Source organism: Lepus europaeus, chromosome 9 (assembly GCF_033115175.1).
Source record: "Lepus europaeus isolate LE1 chromosome 9, mLepTim1.pri, whole genome shotgun sequence".
Classification (NCBI taxonomy): Eukaryota; Metazoa; Chordata; class Mammalia; order Lagomorpha; family Leporidae; genus Lepus; species Lepus europaeus.
In genome coordinates, this window is record NC_084835.1 from 10,770,752 (window position 1) to 10,793,622 (window position 22,871).

Sequence of the window (22,871 nt, forward strand, 5' to 3'; positions counted from 1 at the left end):
CAGGGCCAGAGTGACCTGTAGAAAGACACCCTGCACATTTCTACCTTTCTCAGGTGGATGGGTATGGGCTGTGGAGTTTTGCTATCAAGTATATAAAAGGTCTCAATTCCAAACTCCACACCCCAGACCACTGCCCACAGCTCTAGGGAAAAGCCTGGATGCCCAACTAAAACATGTAGATAAAAGCCAGCGAGATGTCAGGCAGTGATCCAAGTCTCAGGGAGAAGTGATGTGCTCCTGGCCACATTGACTCATGGGAACCTTGCTGACCTGTGGCAGAGCCATGGGCCTGCTATGAACAATGCCTACGATGCCCACCCCAGGATGTGGCAACCTACTTTTTCTCTACTTCGGAAGTGGATTCCTTCTCTAACTCTTCCTCTCCCATGACCAGCGAAGACAAGCTTCCATCAAAATCGTCCGACATGGTTCTCTTGGCTGATCCAGAACTCTCCGGGCTCAGGACAGAAGCTGAAGGACTTCAGGGGAGGCAGAGTAGGGAAGGCACTGCTCAGGAGAGGCAGAATCACAGGGGCTTCCGTGCACCAGGCTGGTCAACAGCCAAGCACACAGCTGCTCGTCCTCCAGAGGACAGGACAGGGAAGGGAGAGTCTGACCACCCTGGGGACCTAGGGACCCACAGGAGCTCAGCTTCCCTGGCTTCTCACCAAGGATGGGTTGGTCCTCACTCCTGTGCCAGCTACACCTATACACCCAACACTGGCAGCGGGAAATGCCCAAGGTGGGGTGCAAGGGCTGAGAAATTGAGCAAAGGACAGAGAACAAGAAGTTAAGAAGTTACATCATCACAAATGCAGTTGTGGGCTGGACATGGCCCTCCAAGTCCAATGGTTCTTACCCTCAGGACCCCAGAATGGCACCTGATTTCTGAGTTATTGGCCATGTAATTTATTAAAATGAGGTCATACTGGAGTGGGGCTAGCCTCTAATGCAATCTACTAGCGTGGTATTTTAAGGGAAAGGTGGACAGAGACACGCATGCAGAGAGATACCACAGGAAGACTGGTGTTGAGCTCAGGCCAAGGAGCTACCAGAAACCCAGAGATCCCTGGGACACTCACCATTACAGGGACCATGACCCTGCCCCAAACTTCCTCTCAGATTTCTGGCCTCAGAGCTGTGTCTGAGCCTCTTAGCTAGGGGTAGCTTATGTCCCAACTATTTGGGCTGCTACAACAAAATACCATAGATGTGGCTTATGCTGACCTCACTTTCCTTACAGTGCTGGCAGCTGGGGAGTCCATCAGCAGGGTGCCAGCAGACTGGGTATCTGGAGAGGGCAACCTTCCAGGTTCATGATCACAGTCTTGCTCTCTGGGGCCTCTTTCATCAGGGCACTAATTCCATTGACGATGGCTCCACCCTCATGACCTAATCACTCCCAAGGCCCATCTCCTCTATCGCCAGCTTGGCAGTGAGGATGTCAACTCACGCACCGTGAGGGACACAAACATTCAGAACACAGCGCTCACTCGGTGGCCCTAGTGAACTCTTAGCAAGCCCCCTCCTACATCTGCACTGTGCCCCACAGCTGCAGCAGTTTACTCTTTATGTGTCCATGTTCCTGGAGGGAACTGCGATGCAGGGAGCACAGGAAAATCTTTTGTCCCCATTTCACTGACAAGGGCAGGAAGCCCAGAGAGGTGAGGGGGCGTGTTCAGGGTCACATAGCTCAGTGGCAGAGACAAGACTGTCTCGTTCCTTCACTGCCTGCCTTTCAGTCTTATTATTAATGCCCACTATGTTCCTGACCCATCCTGGTCCTGCTCCTGAGGAGCGTGCATCTGCAGGAGGGCTGAGAAGCTGGGATGAGAGATGCCATGCCTGCCCCACAGACCTGGGGTGGCACTGCAGTGTCGGGGCTGGGCTGGGCTGGGCGTGGACAGATTGCCCAGGACAAGGCCCCTCCTGCAAACGCTGACAGCTAGAGACAGTGTGGTAGGGGCTGTGGTGAAGAGCTTCCCCTCCAATTTGCAGAGCGCTAGAGAGTATGTAAAGCCTTTGCTTTCTGCTACATAAGATTCAGCTCACAAGGCCTTTGGGAAAGCACAAAGGCTCTCCCGCACTACACTGTCTTTTATGGGTCTCATCCAGCCTGCACTGTACTCTGCAGTTCATAGAGCACAGGAAAGGTATCAGGTACTCTGTGCTCCTTGAGCCCAGAGACCTATGATCACCTCACTAGGGCTGGGCCCAGGAGGTGCTCAATAGGTTCACATGACTTGGTCAAAAAGCCTGAGCTCAGAAACTGGGGGCAGACTTAAAGCAGCATGTCCTTTCCCAGGGCCTGAGTTCATGCCATGAATGACCTTGACCATGTGGTTCAACTGGCACACCTGGCATAAGCAGGCACGGAAGTGCATAGAAGGTGGGGCTGAAGTGCAGCTGGGGTTCCTGCACACACATCCCCTTTCTTCTCAATTTCCCAGCAGACACTGGCACGGTGGTAATGTTCCCAGCTCCCTTTCTGCAAGACAGCTCTTTGTCCAAACTTGTGTCCCAAAGAAACCCACAATTTGGTTTCATGCTCTCCTGGCCACTGCCTGCTCCTCTCCTCCTGGGCCAACTGCTGTGTTCTCTTGCTGCAGCTCTTCCCTCAGGTCCAGCAGGTGGAGGCTTGGCTCCCCAGCTCTGCTCCCTGCTCACTTCATGCCTTTGTCCACCTGCTACCCCCACAGGGCCCATCCCACAGCTGGAGTCTGCTGTCCACCCAGTCCTTCTCTGTGCCTGCCTTTCATTCGGCCTCTCCTGTCTCACCTGAATTTGTAGTTGTCTGGGAGGAAGTAGCCCATCTTGCCATCCTGCTGTGTGCGGGTGATCTGTTTGAGCAGATTCTGCTTGCTCAGGCCATATCCATTGAACACACGGCCCCCGAAGAGGAGCTTCCCCCCAGAAAACATCTGTGCACAGACAGGAGGAGCACATTAGCATTGCAACATGGACTGAAGGACAGCTGAGTTCTTTATCTCTGGAGGACAATGCCATTCTCCTCGCAGGCCTGGGTGAGAATGTTGGCCTTTGGTGGCTGGGGAAGGAGGACTGCCCTTGCTAAGCCACCCAGGCAGCTGTGCCTGAGCCTGGCCCCTCACCTACGCCCCCAGACCAGAGGGCAGCCCCACTGGCCTGGACTTTGTTCCCCGTTGGGCCAACGTGTTCCAATGCCATCTCACATCTAGACCCTTCCACACTGCTGGGGCCAGAATGGTGTCTTCCCTGTTCAGAGAGCTCCCGCCCACCTGCCTGTGGCTGTCTGCCTGCTGTGTCCCTACCCACTTATCTGGATGCAGTGTTCAGTTCATCCCGTGGTATGGGGGCCCTTTGAGGGGAGGGTTCTTATACCTCTTCAAATATTTCTGTGCAAGGATACTCATCACAGTAAGTTCACCATATACTCCCCCCTCCAAAGGGACATAACTATGCTGTTTAACAAGAGCAGTGAGAAAAGAGAAAGGAAATGATGGGCTTTATAGTAGTTAATGTTAGGTGTTATATACTCATAGAGGGTGGGAGAAATGCTCGCATGATTTTAATTTACAAACCAGGATTCCAAGTGTACATACAGAAGGCTGGTGTGGACCAGTGGGTGCCTAGGACATTTGTTCATTATTGCTAGATTAATAGATGAGACTAGATGATACAACGGTGTCATTATTTTCTACATAGAATTTTTCAAGTTTTATATATAATAATCCAATTTTCCAATACACTCTTTGCAGTACAAAGTCATTTTAAAACAATCAGATGATGAGCATTTGACTGAATGGGTTAAGCATCAGCTGTCTCTTCAGTCTCCTGGGACAGGGATGTGTGGGCTCCTGCTGGGCTAGCAGCTGGGTGACTCTGCTCTTCTGCTCTCTGCGCCTCAGCCTGTGGGGGAGAGACTCCTCCAGGGTGCTTGCTCCCCTCTCCTTCCTCCCACATCTATGTCCTGCAGGGGCAAGGCCTGCTGAGACTGAGTGGCAGGCACTTGGGTGGTGTGTCCCCACAGGGCCCCGACTCACCAAAACCATGCCCTGTACCACAGCATGCTTCTTCACCAGCAGGGGCGGGACCTCCTGCAGGGGGCTGTCCAGGTCATACTGCAGCAGGCGGTAGGGGTCATGCCGGCACTGCCGAGACACCAGTATGGCAGTCATGAGCATGCACTTCAGTGACCACATTCTTGGCTGAGCTGGGACATTTCCCCACCCAACTCCTGCTCAAGGGCCCTTCAGGTCCTGCACACATCTCCCAGCATGAGTCCCAGAGGACGTCCCGTGGCTCAGCTCAGAGCCATCTCTGGAGGAAGGCTGGTGCCCAGATGATGGTTCCATGTGACACTCACTATCCTGGTTCTGTGGGGTCCACAGAATGTGACAGTTCCTCGTGCTTGCCCTAGGATAAGTCCTTCAGAGTTTCAAAGATGGAAACCTCTTCCCATCAAGTAGTCCACGGTTGGCTAGCCACTGGACCTTCCCAGTCACTAAATCCAGCGTAAGCATCTGAACAGAGCCCAACCCTCATGAGCAAAGCTGGCCTCCCCCTGTCTCCATTTCGGTGCTTTGGGCCCACCAATATGGCTAACGTGCTATCTTTGAGTTTATCTGCCTTTTGTTTCCAGGTGTCTCCAGCTACTTCTGTCACAGTGTGAGCTGTGAAATCCACAACTCTTCAGAATCTTGCTAGGAAGAAATGGTTTTGTCTTAATAGTAGAACCCTGGTCCTTTGGAAATCTACACTACCCTGTCTGTCCTCACAACCTGTTGCCCACTGCTTTAGTTGTTCAACCACCTTGGGTCAGGTCTTGCCCCCATTCATGCTGCTCAGAGCTGGGCTATTACTGCTCAGGGATAATTAGAGTGAACAATGGATAGCCCCAAGAAACCTAAAGTCACCTCTAAGTTCCCACCATGTAGGGATTATCCACGTCCTTACACAGATAGGCACGAAGGAGGTGCTCAATGAATGGTCGCTGAATTGGACTCAGTAGGAAGTTGACTCCAGAAAGTAACTGACTTTGATTATATGGAACTAAGGAAAAGGCTCATCATTAACTCTGTGTCATCATGGAATGAGCCAGGGCCTGGGCTCCAGCTGCCTGACTGGAAGGGATTAAAAAACTGAGTTCCAAGTCCTGGCTAGAGTGGGCTCAAGGGTGGGCATGGGGGGTTCAAGGAAGTGACACTGCTTGGAGGAAGGGATGTGCCAGTGTGCCTGGGTTAGGACTGGTCCTTAGCCTGTGCTAAGATTGTTGGAAAGGACTGCCAACTCAGAGGACGATGAGGGCTGAGACTGCCAACACCAGTAGGTGGGACTGGGTTCCATGGGAGATTTCCTTGGGACTTCACTCACGGTGAACTGGGGCCTCCAGTAGTCTTCTCCCTTGTCCACCTTCACACAGGCCACAGGCTCTTCCAGGGACACTCACTGCCTCCCAGAAGCCCACACAAAACAGAATGACCTCCCTGACCCCAACAGGCAGCAGTTCTAAGTTCTCAGGGTTCTCAGTACCCAGGGTGGCCCTGTCACGGCCTTCACAGGGCCTTCAGAAGCAGGTGCTCTGCTGCGAGCTCTTCCGGGGCCTCAACGGTTCCTGACTCCATGGCAGATCACAGGGCCCAGTACAGGTCCAGCACACAGGGGTATTCACTGACATTCTTCAAATATTTACTGAATGTTCATGATATAGTCTCTCCTATAAGTATGCACAGCAATAAACAACCACACTCTGGTATGTGTTCCCAATGAAAAGAACAAGTCCTTGGCTTTGTCTCAAGGCTCATAAGAGGTACCTGCACTAATGTGCTGACACTCATGCTGGGTAGCAGACTGAGTTGGAAACTGAGAAGAGAGTTAAAATATTGCACACAGTGGGAAAAGTATGTGCAAAAGCCCTTGGGTGAAAAGAAACTGAAAGAGGTAGCCTCTTGGTCAGATGCTCAGCCAATTCTAGCACCACATGGGTCTTTGTCCAAGACACCTCCCTAACCCTTGTCCTTTTGGGTCTCCTGGGACCTACCTGGAGACAGGGTGAGGCACGGCCCCGCTGCTGATGTCTGTACAGTGTGTCCAGAAGCCATCTGAGCTGTGCTGTGCTGCTGGGGTTCTGGTTTGAGAGGATCCCAATCACTAGTACTTGGCTGGGGTCTCGGGGCACAGACAGGAATCGCTCCAGCTCCAAGTCAGACACCAGGGGCACCTTTGCTATGCACTTGCAGCCAGCCCGGGCGTCTTCTTTGCGCAGGAGCTTCCGCAGCACCAGCGGGCAGTCCGAGGGCGAGGCCACCCACCTGGTGGAAGTGCGCACCTCCTTGGTCTTCCCTCTGCGAGGAGGAGCACATTGGTCAGGGGCTGTCAGTGGGCAGTGTGCAGGCCGCTGCCCTCAGAACTCCAGAGGGGTGAGGGCCCGCTGCCGAGGAAGCGCCACAGGCAGAGTTTAGTCTGGTCTCCACTCCCAGCATGCAGCGCCTCCCTGAGTGGTCTGCTAATCTCTCTGGGCTTCAGGTGCAAGATGGGAAGGACAAGTGACTCATTCATCTGTGCACTCAGTCAACACACTTTGGAGCTTATTTTACTCCTTTCTGCCACACTCATGTCCTATCCCATCGAGTCACAAGTTTCTCCTATCCACATCCAAGACAGACCTAGGATCTGACCACTTTTCCTGCCCTCCACTCCCCTGATGCGGACCCCGCCTGCTTCATTTCTAGAGGGCCTGCTGGTGGGTCTTGGTTTTTTCCCTGCCCTCTCTTCAGTCTATTCTGCACACAGCTGACAAAAGGGTTCTGTTAAAACCTACCAATGTCACATTGCTACTCTCCTTGAAACTCTTCATTGGCTTTCTGTCTTTTACAGAATCAAAGCCAAAGTCCCTACCATGCCCTTCAAGACGTCACAGGATCTGGGACTCCTTTCTTGCACTCCTTACTGCTCTCATTCTCCAGCGTCCTCACATCTGCCCACTGCGCTCCTCTATATAGTTCTCTGAGCATGCTCCAACCTCGAGGCCTTCGTTCTGCCTGTTCTTTCTGCCTGGTTGGCTCTTCCCTACAGAGCCACAAAAGTGACTATCTCATTTCCTCCAAGTCTTATTTCAAATATCACTGTCGTTGGGCCAGCATCGTGGCTCACTTGGTAAATCCTCTGCCTGCGGCGCCAGCACCCCAGGTTCTAGTCCCAGTTGCTCCTCATCCAGTCCATCTCTCTGCTGTGGCCTGGGAGGGCAGTGGAGGAGGGCCCAAGTGCTTGGGCCTCTGCACCCGTGTGGGAGACCAGGGAGAAGCACTGGCTCCTGGCTTCGGATCTGCACAGCGCTGGCTGTGGCGGCCATTTGGGGAGTGAACCAACGGAAGGAAGACCTTTCTCTCTGTCTCTCTCTCTCTCACTGTCTATAACTCTACCTGTCAAAAAAACAAAAACACAAATATCACTGTCGCAGTGAGACTTTGTGTCCACCCTAATGTGATCCTCCATCCCCAGTAGCCTTTCTCTTCCATGCTCTTCTCTGAAAGCACTGGTTGATATCTAATGTAGTACATATTTTACTTACTTATTGTTATTGTTACGATTGCACTTTGTCCCACTAGACTTTGAGGAGTGTTTTGCTCAATGGAGTAAAATAGCAACACTTGGTAAATGGTAATCAATAAGCAGAGATTTAATAGACATTCAAGAGAATGTTTATTGGGCACCTACTCTGTCCAAACACCAAACTGGGTTGTTTCAAGTGTTGTACGGTTGTAGTTAGGTAGGAACAAGCAGCCATATAAAGCACTGCTATGATTTCATTTTTCTCATTACTACTGCCTTACATCGTATATACCATATTATAGCATCCACAGCCCTTGGAATTGGCATTGTCTGGGTCATTCTGTATATCCCAGTGGAATAAGCCGGGCATAAACTATTTTTGACACTTACAGACAATAAAACAGAAGGTTACTGCCAGAGGAGTGAGCTGCCTGAGTTCATACAGTAATTAGTTGGCAAGGGCTGGGTTTAGGAATCCAGTTATGGTAGAGCAACAGCAACACAAGTAATTTACAACTCACAATTTTTCAGAGGCTGCTTACACTAGCAATACTTGCTGAACACACTTACTAAGAATATCTCTTGGTCATGAACCTGAACTTCCGGTGAGTGAGGAAGTTTGGCTCTACCAATGTACACTGGCCATCTAGTGTTAAAATATTTTAAATGCCTACAACTTCAGAGAAAATCAGAAGATTGTTTGGAATTTCAGGAAGGCAGGTACAAATAAAGCCAGATTATGAAAGCTGGAACAAATTTATAATCCTCCAGTGTGCAATGTCATATGACAGCAAGCATCAGGAATGCTCAGGGAATCAAAATTTCACCTAAGGAACAAAATAAGGTATCAGAAACTGACCAGATAACAATAAAATACGTAAATTCTCAGATGTATAATTCAAAATAGTTCTTTTAAGGAAACTCATTGAGCTTCAGGAAAACACAGAGAAATTATTTAATTCTCCAACAGAGAAACTTAATAGAGATGGAATTAATTAAAAAGAAACAGAACTCCTTGAGCTGAAAGTAAACTAAGGGAAATTAAAAATGTAATAGATGACTTTAAGAGAAGAATATATCAAACTTAATGATTAGTGGGTTCCAATACAGACTATTTGAAAATACAATCATAGTAGAAAAAAGAATGAAAAAAATTACAGAGACTTTGGAGTCACATTAAAAGAGCATATATCCATATTTCAGGATTCAAGAGGAAATTAAGAAGGTCAGAGAGGTAGAAAGTATATTCAAGGAGATAGTAACTGAAAACTTCCAAAAACTAGAGCGAGATAAGCTATTCAGACAGGAATGTCAGAGGCCACCAATCAGATCCAGCTCAGCCAACACTTGCTATAATCAAGTCCTCTAAGTTTAAAGATAAAGAGGATTCACAAAGCTGTGAGTGAAAAGAAATGAAGAAAAGAAAGGTGTGCAGTGCGAGAAGACTTTCACAGTACTGAAGGAAGAAAATCTGCGCCAACCCTGAGTACTGTACCCAGCAAAGCTATCCTTTAGATATGAGGGGAGAGAACGATATTGCTAAACAAACAAAAGCTGACAGAATTAATCACCCAGCGACCTGTCTTACAAAATATGCTAAAGCTGTAGAACTGAAACACACCAAGAAATGCTTTTGTTTTCCCATAAAAAAATGGGCAACTAGGCCAGATAAGACCTACAGCAAATCCCTGCTCTAACATGTTACTCTGATTTATTTTCTTCCAGCCATTTTAGATCATGATCTAAAATTACTTCATTCAGTCATGTGTTTACTTCCTCTTTCCCTGTCCCTAGAAAGTAAGCTCCTAAAGAGGCTCATCCCCTGTTTGCTTCACCTCTGTATGTCTAATGCCTACCCACAGTCCCGGAACGTAAGGAGGAAATGAGGGCTTCAGCTGACCTGGCTGTGACCATGGCTTTGCTCTGTGCTTTCATGATTTTCTTCTTAACGGATTTCACAGGAGCAGGCTCAGATGCCTCCTTCAAAGGCTCGTCCAGAGAGGATTCTCGCCGGGCGGACTGAGGTGGTGAAGTAAGTTTTCCTCCATATAGACTTAGCTTGGGACTCCACTCAGGAAGAGATCCAGATTTCAGCCTGAATCGAGTAAATTCTACCTCTTTCATGACAGGAGGATAGTCTATGGTGAGCAGATCTGTTAACAGAAGACACTACTGTCACTTTCCCCACGGCCAGTCCTTCTCTGCCCCTGCTCTTGGGCTGTAAATAGCAGAGCCCACATGCACTCATCCCCATCTCCAATTCGTCATTCTTGATTCTGCAGCCCTGGCCACCTCCCCTCTGTGTCCAGCACAGTGCTTCAACCCTGGTAGTTAGAAATCAGCCAGCGCCGGCTGAATGTAAGACTATGTGAATCTCATTTATACTCAGTCTCTGAATCCCAGCCTCGATCTCACTCCCCAGGCAGCACATGTTTCAGTCAGTTTTGTCCCCTCCATAGAACTCACCACAGTGGCAAGGCACATGAAGCATCCCTGCCCTGTGCTGTTCCCCTCCAGGAGAATGCTATTCCCTGTCTCTAGGGTTATAGCAATCCCATGTATTTGGTTTTTTTTTTTTAAAGAATTATTTATTTATTTGAAATTAAGAGTTACACGGAGAGAGGAGAGGCAGAGAGAGAGAGAGAGAGAGAGAGAGGGGTCTTCCATCCGATGGTTCACTCCCCAACTGGCCACAACGGCCAGAGCTGCGCTGATCTGAAGCCAGGAGCCAGAAGCTTCCTCCAGGTCTCCTACATGGGTGCAGGGTCCCAAGCACTTGGGCCATCCTCTACTGCCTTCCCAGGCCACAGCAGAGAGCTGGATTGAACGTGGAGCAGCCAGGTCTCGAACTGGCATCAATACAGGATGCTGGCGCTTCAGGCCAGGGCATTAACCCACTGAGCCACAGTGTTGGCCCCCCGTGTATTTGTTAATATGCTTGTCTTACTTTTCTTACTACAATGGAAAACTTCTGAGGTTAGGGACATCTCATTTCTTCATTCACTTACCAAACATTTCTTGAATACAGGTGCTGGGCATACAGAAATAAAACAAGACAAAGTTCCCAGTCTCTGGGAACTCCTAGTAGGGGGGCACAGTGAGAGGCAATGCATGCTAGGTAATAAGATTAGAAACATATGAAGTGCTGTGCGAGCCAAGGGGAAGGTGTGACCCATTCTGCAAGGGTAGTCAAGAGGAAGAGGGAAACTGAATTGTATGTCTAAAGAACAAGAAGCAACTCCCCGGAGAGAACACAGGGAAGCACAGCTCCTTTATGGCCAGCCAGAGAGTGATACAGAGAGGGGTCAATGTCCCCATGTTCCTATGCCTGTCAATGAGGGGGGAAGCCTAGATGTAATGGGGCCCTAGGCTAGCCACACTGGGCCTGGGGAAACTTTGGGGGCCTAAAAGGGACAAGTGGGTGGGGTGACTGCTTTTTTCTACTCAATTGACATCTTTCCCTCAGGAAAGAACAGGGCCTACAACTGAATGACAGATACAGTGGATGGAGGCAAAAGGTGAGACAGATGTGAAGGTGGGGAATATGAGGGCTATAAAAAGACAATGAGAGATGCAGGAAAACAAGCCAGCCACATGGAGACATTGGAGACACACAGGGGGAGCATGATGTGGTGCTGCAGTAGCTTAAACTACTGCCTGACACCAGCATCCCACATGAGCGCCTGTTTGAACTCCTGGCTGCTCCACTTCTAATCCAACTCCCTGCTAATGCGCCTGGGGAGGCAGTGGAAGATGGCCCAAGTGCTCAAGCCACTGCTGCCCATGTGGGAGACCTGGGGTTCCTGGTTCTTTACTTCAGTCTGCCCCAGCCCTAGCCATTGCTGCCACTTGGGGAACTGAACCAACAGATAGAAGATCTCTCTCTCTCTCTCGCTGTCTCTCTCTCGCTGTCTCTCTAACTGCCTTCAAACAAACAAATAAATCTAGAAAAAAGCACACAGGGAAAGTTCAGAAATCTACTGGTAAACTTCACTACTTAGATGAGTGGCCTCAGGCCAATCCCTTCAGCAAGTTGAGCCCAACATCCCCACCATTTTGAAATGGGGAAATATCCCTGCCAGGCCCACCTCTCTGAAGGCCAGAACTCCAGAGGCAACAGGTGGTAAAGAGCTATCCATTGAGAAGAGTGACCCAGGATGCAAGAAGCCACTGAGTAGCCTTTATCTGCGTTTCTGTCCCCTTACCTGCTGCCAGCAAGATGGAATTCATGAGCAGAGTCAATGTCTTCTGAAACCACTTCTTGAGCTCAGCCAAGGCTCGGCTCATCTTAGATATCTTGTCCTCCATGACACTGATTCTGCGGGATGGCTGGAGAGAGGCAAAGGAGATGGGGGAGTCATCACCAGTCCTTCAAGGAGCCATCTGTCCAGCCCAGTGATAACCAGGACTTGCTCTGGTTGGAGGGATGTGCTGTTCACTCCACCCTGAGCACACCTTTCTCTCCCTCAGCCCAGGGAATTCCTGCACACCAGCCGAGACCTGACTCGTGTCCCCTCCTTGGAGGGTTTCCTGGATGCTATTGGGCAGAACTGCCCTTGGCTTTGGACTCCCAATATGCTCTATGCAGCTACAAAAGAGACTGTAGCACTTTGCAAAGTAATAATTTCTGTGGGAGCCTGTGTCCTCTGCCAGACCGCAAGCTCCTGGAGGGCAGCAACCAGGTCTTTGTCTCCTTTGTGCCTGTCATGTAGAAGGTGCACATTAAATGTCGCTGCCTTCATGAATAACTGGGTGGATAAAGGCCTCTCCAGAGCTTTTGCTGCCCTCCAGTTTCCATCTGGAGTGGATGCAGCAATGCATCCCCCAGAATCCCCTTCTGCTTTTCAAAGTATTGGTTGCTGACAACTGCTAGCTGAAAAATTGCCCTTGGCCAAGGTTTCAGAGATGGACTGCTCACTGTGAGACATAAAGGCCCAGACTTTAATTTGGGAAGGGCATCTTGCTGTGGGGATCCTTTTGACAACCCCCTGAGGCCTTTTGCTATGTTTGCCCTGCAGTTCAACTTCTCCCTTTGCTCAAATCCTCAAAGAGGCTCTACCCAGGAGTATGCCACACAATTCCTGTGCCCCTGCTTCCACTCCTGAGACTATTTCCCAGGGAACCTGACCTAAGGCCTGCTCTGAGCAACTGGGGTATCTCATTGCAACACAAACGCAGATCGGGTCTGACTTGTCCTCAGGGAGCCTCCCCTGATTTCCTTAGCCATCAACAATTGCATTCTCTGCTCAGTTTCCACATCAGCCCATCCCTGTCCTGTCTGCCCTGAATCCCAGTCACTGCTTACTTCTTTTACCCCTAAATTCGTTCAGCTCCTGAGGGCAGGATCTATGCTTTCTATAGCTCCTATTTAACCCAGAGATATATGGAAAAAATTATTCTGTGGAATTTAAGCCTCAGGTGGACAGAGTAGAGTGGGCAGTGAACAGATTTCCTGGAGAACAATAATATTTGCCCATAATGCTTCCTTCCTGCAGGCAGGAACCCTGAGGGTGCCCCAATCATCCTTTCATTTGTTGGGCCCAGGCACCACTTCTGGGCCAATATTATTTATTTATTTATTTACTTATAATTTATACCCAATGTACTTTCAAAAAGGATTTGAGGTACCACTCTGGGCCACTAAAGTACTTATATACTGAGGCACTGCCTCCCTTCCCAAATGCTGCCTTGATGGGAATAGTGAGTGAGCAGTCAGGCAGTAAAAGCTGAGCCTGCCATTGTGTCTGTCACTCTGATGGGTGGCTCCTGCAAGGGTTATGGGTATTTGGGGCAACATCTACCAGGCTTCCCAGTAACAGAAGACTTTGAGGGAGGAGACCACCATACTCTGATGTTACTGATGAGTGATAACCAGCCTCACACACACACACACACACACACAGTGTAATTCAGCCAACCATTCAAGCCCCAGGATAGGAGACTGTTAAGCTGGGCATACCTTTACAAATGACTATCCAAGAGAGGAAACTGAGGCCAAGGTAGGGAAGGGTCTGGTCTGGTCCAAGGTTCTATGGCCTCATCCTAGCCTAGACTCTGCCAGCTCCAACATGCAGTAGATTTTTATTGAAGTTTTGTTGCGGCTCTCAGGACCCAAGAATCTGAGATGAGCCAACTGCCTGAGCCTCAGGATTTCATGCAACAATATCTTGAGATATTGAAGCAGCCAATTAAAGCCAACATTCGGAAACACTGTTACCTGCAAGAATCATGATGTTTACTTATGTCTCTGTCTATCTAGCTGGAACTTGTAATGCAGTAGACAAATCCCTGCCTTCCCCAACAGAAGAGGTTAAGCTGAAATGCCTTCCAGAGCTGTTTAATGTATTGCTGTGTTCATGCTATGTTGAACATTCCCAAGACAGTGATTCTTCATGAGTTATTGCATCATTTTCAATAACATCTCATCTTACTACTGCACTGTCAAACCTTGCCTTTTGTAAGCATTCCTCTACACCAGCTGGTCCAGTAGAAACAGTGTAAGCTATATAGGAAATTTTAAAGTTCTAGGAGCACATTCAAACTGTGCATTTTAAGGGGCTGGCATTGTGGGGCAGAGAGATAAGTCATTGCCTACAAGGCTGGCATCCTATATGAGCACTGGTTCAAGTCCTGGCTGCTCCACTTCTGATCCAGCTCCTTGTTAATGCACCTGGGAAAGCAGTGGAAGATGGCTAAAATACTTAGGTCCCTGTCATCCATGTAGGAGACCCAGATGGAGTTCCAGACTCCTGCCTTTGTCTTGGTCTCTTTCTCTCTCTGTAACTCTATCTTTCAAATATATTAATAAATCTTTAAATCCAATATATTTTAAGAGGCAAATTAATTCTAATAATATATTTATTTAACCCAGTATATTAAAATATCATCATTTCAACATGAATCAAAATAAGGCCATTATTCAGGAGAAATTTTACATTCTCTTTATAGCCTCTCTCAACTCAGATCTGTCACATTCTATGGGCTCAACAACCAAGTGTGAATTGTGGCTACCATATTGCACACCACAAATCTAGAATTCTAGTTCTAACTTGCTAAGATTGAGCTAAAGTAGCAGAAACTCATCGTTAAACTACTGTGGTGCTTATCTAGGTCCAGGGGGCATGTACAGTAATTTCTCTCAGCTGGGGTCTCTCACAGGGGTCTTTGCTTGCTTATAGTCCAAACTTCAGACAACCAGACAAGAGGTTGCCAGGACAAATAAAGCATGAATGCAATTTCAAGAGAATGAATAGGTTTTTATCTATTGCCTTTGATAAAATTGATAAGAAAATGTTTTCAAGAAACAGACACATGATCTCATATGTAGTGTGCACTTAATCACTTAACCATGACTTTTAAAGTAAGAATGTGGGATCAAATGACAGATGGACATGTCCATAAGCAACACCATTCTTCCCAGCCCAGATGGACTCAAAATCTGTGGTCATATTGCTCTCAGAAGTAACCAGTACCAGCTGAATTCACAGGCATCTGAGTTTCCTGGGTGCTCCTACGAGACCCCTCAGTGAACATTCTGTCTTCATACCCCAGCAACTCTCAGGTGTCCCTCTGGCTATGACACCATTCTAATCAAGTTGGATTTTTTTTTTTTTTTTTTTTTTGACAGGCAGAGTGGATAGTGAGAGAGAGACAGAGAGAAAGGTCTTCCTTTGCTGTTGGTTCACCCTCCAATGGCCGCTGTGGCCGGCGCATCGTGCTGACCTGAAGCCAGGAGCCAGGTGCTTCTCCTGGTCTCCCATGGGGTGCAGGGCCCAAGGACTTGGACCATCCTCCACTGCCTTCCCGGGCCATAGCAGAGAGCTGGCCTGGAAGAGGGGCAACCGGGATAGAATCCGGCGCCCCAACTGGGACTAGAACCCGGTGTGCCGGCGCCGCAAGGCGGAGGATTAGCCTGTTAAGCCACGGCGCCGGCCATCAAGTTGGATTTTAACAGGTGTTCATGTATTTGCCCCTTTCATTGGACTGAAAGTGTTGTAGAGACTGAAGGGAGACTTCATTTCTACATCCCTAATAAGCAACTTGGCACACTACAAGTGCTGACAAATTTTTATGAAATCAGGCAATCAATGAATGAAGGTGAAACACTGCTGGGATGAAAACACAATGAGTAAACCAGGTGCAAAGGTTTCCTCAAGGGAAATCCAGGGCTGGATATGCTTTATGGGGTGTGCTTCCTCCGGGAGTCTGAGTTTGTGGTTTACAACAGGCAAATATAATAGGATATCGTGCTCAGGATGAAGAGATAATTTATCACTCGAACTAGGATGTTTTTGAGAGGGAACGGGGTATTATTTTTCTGGCCTCCAGGCAGACAGATGTAAACTAGGACTGGCTCTGGGCAGTCTGAGAGATGTGGTCTCTCCCACCCCCACTTGTACTCCTCAGAGCCATTCCTTAGTGAGCCTGTCCAGGTAAAGTGCTCCACAGGGAATGCAAGTGGTCTCCATCCAGCTGAGCCCTTGGTCACCCCAGTCTTGTGTTGCATATCAAGTGATCTCTATTGCACTCCTCAGAATTTAGGGACTATGTCCTCTTCCTGCAAACACTACATTGTTTTACAGAAGTAACTTGAACATCCTTGGATTTTTGGTACCCATAGAGGACAAATGTACTTAATGTGAAGCAGTCATTGTGCTGGGCCCTGTGAAAATAGACATTAGTAAAAATCAAATTGGGTGGAGAATATTGAGTTGCGAATAAAAGATCACTAAAATGGAGATTGTCACAGGATGGCTGAGCAGAGAAACAAATGTGACTTGAAAGAGGGTAGGGACAGAGGTGATGCTGTGCCCACATATTGGTTGTTATTCTGTCCCACACCATGTCTCCTTCCAGGAATAGCCTCAGGATTTTTCTTTAGGGAAATACTTCTGCCTCACCACTTGGTCAAGTGGTTCCCTTCTGGCTGATCTCACACCTAGGCACACAGGATGGACACGAGATTCAAGTTGGACACAGGGAATGTTTCAATTGTGGGCAACCAATATAGTCAATGAGTGCTGACAATGGCACGTCTACTGGACTGTTTAGGAAGAGAGGCCCTCTGTTGCCCAGGGACACTAAAGTTTGTGGAATGACAGAATCATTCGAGAGTCTGTATCCAGTCAAGTTTGAAGCCCCTTATGACATATTTCTAGATTTACTGAGACTCTGCAGTCTCTTTTAATGGTTAAGCCAGTCCTCATTGGATTCTATCACTTGCAACTCAAAGACTTTAACTCATAAAAGAAGTTTCACAGAGGAGGTAGCACTAAGGTTAGGCAGTGAATGACGGCAGAGAAAGAGAGAGGCTTTGAATGGGAGGCTGCTGGGGGTAGGCACACCTCCCACCCTGAGAGATGAAGGGCGGCCCATGTTGACCTACCACAGGGCTGGGCTGGTGCCTGATCAGCGTTGCTTACCCGTTTGCTGTGCAGTGGCCTGTGCGGACAGTTTTTGGATGATACAGTGAGCGTTACTGTCTCATTCAGGGAGGTGAAGGTGACAGTAATGCTGTCCTTCCCCAGGATTGTTAGCTTCAATTGCTCATTCACCTGCAGATGAAGAAATCAGTACTCTAAGATTCCTGCTTCCCTTGTCCCTCCCACTCCTTCCTGACCTACCCCGAAGCACAAAACACCTCTGGGCTTGGGCTGAAGATTTATATACTCTTTCCCATTGATAGTAACAGATGCATCCGTACCCCTGTTCCTTCTGTCTCCAACCCAAGCGTGGAACCAACTGGGAAAGAGACACAGATGTCAGGCAGGGGAATCAGCTTCAGTTCTGGTAAAGCTGGGCTGCAGACGCATCTTGGATCAGAAGCAGCCCTCTTCCCTGAACTGGACAGATGAACACACTCAGGCAGCAGGCCTGACTAGGAGCACAGTCCAGCAGGTGGGAAGGTGAGCACATGGTGGGCAGCACCAGGAAGCATCTCCCTTGCAGGTAGGTGGGCAGATGACAAGAACCCAGAAGGGGCTGAGCCACACATCTCAGTCCCTTCTCCCAAAGTCACTAAATGAATCACTGCTCTTCATGAGGAGGAGCCAAAGCCAGATGGAAAAGGGGGCAGGAGCTACTTTTTTTTTTTTGAAGATTTATTTATTTATTTGAGAGGCAGAGTTATGGAGATGCAGAGGGAGAGGGAGAATGAGAGGGAGAGGGGGAGGGAGGGAGGGAGGGAAAGAAATGTCTTCCATCCACTGGTTTACTCCCCAGTTGACCACAACTGCCAAAGCTATGCCGATCTGAAGCCAGGAGCCAGGCGCTTCCTCCAGTTCTCCCACATGGGTGCAGGGGCCCAAGGACTTTGGCCATCTTCCACTGCTTTCTCAGGCCACAGCAGAGAGCTGGATTGGAAGTGGAGCAACCAGGACTCAAACCTGAGTCCATATGGGATGCGGGCACTGCGGGTGGTGGCCTTACCCTCTATGCCACAGTGCTGGCCCAGGAGAGCTACTTTTTCACCACTTCCAAGAGGATGGGATTTCCTCTTCAGCAACCCCAGACAGGAACCAAGGGAGGGTCAATTACCCATAAGACAATTCACTGCTTACTGAAAACTCTGTGACCTAGGGGTGAGTCCTTGTTTTGCCTCCTGTTAGCAAGTCATTTAGCTTCTCTGAATCTCAAATTCCTCAACATCAAATAGTTGAAAGGCTATTTTCAGGGTCAGATGAGCTACAAATGATGGAAGTATTTTGGAGGCCTTAAAGGCCCTTGCCCACCATGAGCAGACACTGTCAGGAGGCAGCAGAGCAGGTCGTGGTTTGCATGCACACAGTGTTATTTCTACACAGCCGCCCCACCCAAGGGCCTTGGTGTGCAGTGCTCACTGCTGTGCTTCTCCTGGTCTTTGGTAGCCCTGACCTACAATATCCCCTTGCCTACACACACCCCAGGACTCCTCTGAACCAGGACAAAACGCTTGCCCATTTTCTCCTTCCATTTCCTTCTACTGCTCCAGTGGTTGGCCCAGAAGCCTACACTCAATTTCCTTAGTACTGAGTCTCTTCCTCATCCTCTGCCATCTAGGTGCTAGTCCCTTCCAGCACCCTGAAAACACCAAACCTTGAAGAAACTTTGGACATCTTCAGACCTGTTGCTCATTCTCACTTAAGAGAAATCTATTCTCTCCTGCTTTCCTTCAGAGAGATGTAGTCCACAGCCATGGTTCCATAGAGCTGAAGATCTATAGTTTGACAGGTTCGGCGTTGTCAGTGAGGCAATTGTAGGGACACTGGCTAGCTTCTCTGAGCCTGGAGATGGTAACAAAATATTTCTCTAAAGGCAGTGGGCAGATAAAGCTCCCTGATCCAGCTCCCTATAAATGTGCCTGGGAGAGCAGCAGAAGATGACTCAAGTTCTTGAGCCCCTGCACCCACTTGTGTGGTTCAGCATGGTGCAGATGTTATTTATTATCTCTGCTCCTGGCTAGTTTTTCTTTCTCTCCCCCCAGTGCCCTGAATACTGATGCTCTACTAACTTAGCCATGGCCTGTGTTATCAAGAGTTCATTATTTAGCCCTCATATCTTGTCCATCATCCCCAATCTCTCACCCTAGATTAGGATTAATGTCATAATAGTGCAGAACAGCATGCCACTGAGCCAAATCAACATATCTAAAAACATTCATTCCTGATCTTCTCAGAAACTTGTTTCTACCCAGATATATGCTCCATCATGGAATCATATATAATTCCCACCTCCCTCCATCTATCCCTGTAGCAAATGCTGAACCCCATTCATTGAAATGGCTCTGTAAAGACATTGACATCATTTAAAAAATATATTTACTTATGGGAAAGGCAGAGCATCAGAGAGAAAGAGGAAGATCTTCCATCTGCTTTCAGACCCTAAATGTTTGCAACAGCTAGGGCTGGGCCAAACCAAAGCCATGAGCCAGGAACTCCATCCAGATCTTCCACGTGGATAGCAGGGACTCAGTACCTTAGTTATCATCTGCTGTTCCCCAGGCACGTTAGCAGGAAGCTGGATCGGGAAGCAGAGGTAGAGGTAGGGCTGGATCCTAGGCCGTTTGGTATGGGATGTGGGTGTCCCAGGCAGTGACTTAACTTGCTGTGCTACAATGCCCACCACAGTGCCACCATTTGTAGGTAGTCAGGTCTACCTATAGAATCCTCAATTAGTCTCCTTACAAGCCCATCCACTGGTCTCTCCCTCTTCAATCAACGGTCCACACTAATATTGGACTAAGTATTCTAGCCCTCAGCTTAAAAACTGACTAGCCAGTTCTATTTCCAGTATAGCTGATTCAACTCCTAACAGGACAATTATCAGTTTCAAAATATACATGAAACAACTAATCAGAGTCTTTACAGAATAAACAAAATCAAGAAGAGTTTAAAGAGAAAGCCAAAATTTAAAAGAAAGGAACAACCTAGGATGAGTTTTTCTTTCTAGGTTTAGCCTAAAGTCAGGCCACAATCCTTGCCTAATATCTACCATATTTCTGGCCTGAAGGACTCAGGGGACAGAGCTTTGGACAACTCCAGTCACTGGAAAGTGTAGAGAGAATTCCAGAAGACACAGATACAGAGAAGAGCCCAGAATTCTATGTATAAACTATATCACTGGTATATCTCTGAACAGTGCAGGGGCAAAGCAAACTCAAGATAGTTTACAGCTATGGAAACAAACAAACAAAAAAAAAATGAACTCAAATTTGAGCTTTGTTTACTGTAGGTGAGAACAAATAATCAAGTCTGTTATCCGCCAAAACAAACAAAAACACCCAAAAAACCAGAAACACCAATACCCTTGAGAGAAACATAAGAATTTATAGACTCTTTAATATAACATTGACAATGTCATGCTTCATTTCAAAATTTACTTGTCATGTGAAAACTCAGTGAAGTGTGAGCCATTCTCAAGACAACAGAAAATTGGCCGGCACCGCGGCTCACTAGGCTAATCCTCCTCCTGCAGCTGCGGCACCCCAGGTTCTAGCCCCAGTTGGGGCACTGGATTCTATCCCGGTTGCTCCTCTTCCAGGCCAGCTCTCTGCTGTGGCCCGGGAGAGCAGTGGAGGATGGCCCAAGTGCTTGGGCCCTGCACCCACATGGAGACCAGGAGGAAGCACCTGGCTCCTGGCTTCGGATCAGCGCAGCGCCAGCCATAGCGGCCATTTAGGGGGTGAACCAACAGAAAAAGGAAGACCTTTCTCTCTGTCTCTCTCTCTCTCACTGTGTAACTCTGTCAAATAAATAAATAAATAAATAAATAAAAAGACAACAGAAAATTAACAGAGGTCAGCGTTGATATGACCCAAATAATGAATATTCAGGTAGATAATTTAACTATGATCAATTAGGCAAAGTAAAATATATCTGTAACCAATTATAAAATAGAGAATCTCAGGAGAGAAAAAGAAAATATAAAAACTAAATGGAAATTATAGAAATGAAAATATGTAATACCTGAAATTTTTAAATTTCACAGGATCAACAAAATAGCATAATGGAAATGAGAGAATACAGCCAGTGAATTTGGAGATAGATGAAGAGAAATTATCTATCCTAAAAAATCAAGAAAAAAATGGAATATAAACAAAAAATAACAGAAATCCAAGGATCTTTGAGAGAATGTCAAAAGGACTAAAGACATACAACTGTAGCTTAAGAAAAAAAAAAGGAGAGATTTGGACACAGACTTTTTCTAAGGAAAATTTGGAAGATTTATCATATTTGGTAAAATGAATTTATATTTTCAAGTAGCTCAGTAAACAGCACACATAGTCAAACTTAGAAGAAGAAAATAAAACCTTAAAAGCAGCTAGAGAAAATGAACAGTGATTTGAATAGCTAGAGAATTCTCATGATAAACTATGGAAGACAGACCCAACATAATATCTTTAAAATGCTCAAAGAAAAAAAGTCAACCCAGAGACCTGTGCTGTGGTACAGTGACTTAAGCTGCTGCTAGAGATAGCAGCATCCCATATGGGAGCACGGGTTCAAGTAACAGCTGTTCTACTTCCTATCCATCTCCCTGATAACGCACCTGGGAACATAACGGAAGGTGGCCCTAATGCCTGGCCTGGCTTCAGTCCTACCCAGTCCCAATAGTTGCTGTCATTTGGGGAGTGAATATCTCTCTCTCTCTCTCTCTCTCTGTGTGTGTGTGTGTGTGTGTTTTGTGTGTGTCTCATTCTGTTTATCAGATACAAATAAATAAATAAATCTGAAAAAAAAAAGTTGACCCAGAATTCTATATCTAGCAGAAGATATTCTTTGCCAAATAGACTTTTCACATGAAGGAAAACACAATTTTCTCTTCCTGACAGGGCCAATGAACAAATGACTAATCCAAATCGTGGGTATCACTACAAGAAAGAAATGGGAGTGGGCTGAGGTACCATGAAAGAGGGGAAGTCTGAGCAGATGTTTAAGGAGGAAAAGTGTGTTGGCAGAGAGGAGGCTGCACATTTCATGACAAGTGGGTAGGAATGCTAAGACATGTTCAAGCAATTGAATATTTCTGAGCAGAGGTACTATATAAAGGAGTCAGGGTTTAAGGACAATAATCCTTGGGCTGGTGCTGTGGCATAGTGGGTAGGGCCGTCACCTGCAGTGTTGGCATCCCATATGGGTGCTGGTTCTAGTCTCAGCTGCTCCACTTCCAATTTAGCCCTCTGCTATGGCCTGGGAAAGCACCAGAAGATGGCCCAAGTCCTTGGGGACCCTGCACCCGTGGGGGTGACCTGGAAGAAGCTCCTGGCTCCTGGCTTTGGATGGGTGCAGCTCTGGCCATTGAAGCCATTTGGGGAGTGAGCCAGTGGATGGAAAACCTCTCTCTCTCTCCTCTCTACCTCTTTGTAACTATGTCTTTCAAATAAATTAAATAAATCTTAAAAAAAAAAAAAAGAAAGATGAGACTCCAGTGGACCATGAAGATGAACTGAATGGGAATGAGAGAAGACATGAGGATTAGGGTGCTGGCGGCCCACCATGCATTCCAGGAATGTTCTGTCTCCATCTCTTATCTTGGGGCATTAATCTCAGGCCAGCACAAGTGGATTCTACGTTCTATGGTAAGTCTCTGAACTCTCTCCTTAGGAGTTTTTGTCTTCTCCTTGCCTACCTTGGGTCTTAGTACTCTCCTAGACTTTTGAGTTTCTTAAGGATTTTTTTTTTATCTTTCTATCCTGATAGGTGATTCTCAAGAGAGGACAATTGGCCCCCCAGAGGCTACAACTGGTGATGTCTGGAGATATCAACTGTCAAAACTGCGAGATGAAATACTACTGGCATCTAGTGGGATGTTACTAAACATCCTATTATGTGCAATTATAACAAAGAAATTTCTACCTAAAAATG

The 22,871-nt window shown here is 47.5% G+C and overlaps 1 protein-coding gene across 1 annotated transcript in view; it reads right to left on the reverse strand.

Moving 5' to 3' along the window:
* Positions 1-334: 334 nt before the first annotated feature.
* The window catches only part of LOC133766184 (uncharacterized protein C3orf20-like), a 41,692-nt gene continuing 19,155 nt past the window's right edge, over positions 335-22,871 (reverse strand). The window contains exons 8-14 of the mRNA XM_062199905.1: positions 16,953-17,084; positions 11,736-11,859; positions 9,431-9,683; positions 6,020-6,323; positions 4,023-4,130; positions 2,779-2,921; positions 335-479 (exon numbers count right to left, since the gene is read on the reverse strand). Coding sequence (XP_062055889.1) covers positions 335-479; positions 2,779-2,921; positions 4,023-4,130; positions 6,020-6,323; positions 9,431-9,683; positions 11,736-11,859; positions 16,953-17,084 — 1,209 coding nt within the window. The remainder of the gene's footprint in view (positions 480-2,778; positions 2,922-4,022; positions 4,131-6,019; positions 6,324-9,430; positions 9,684-11,735; positions 11,860-16,952; positions 17,085-22,871) is intronic.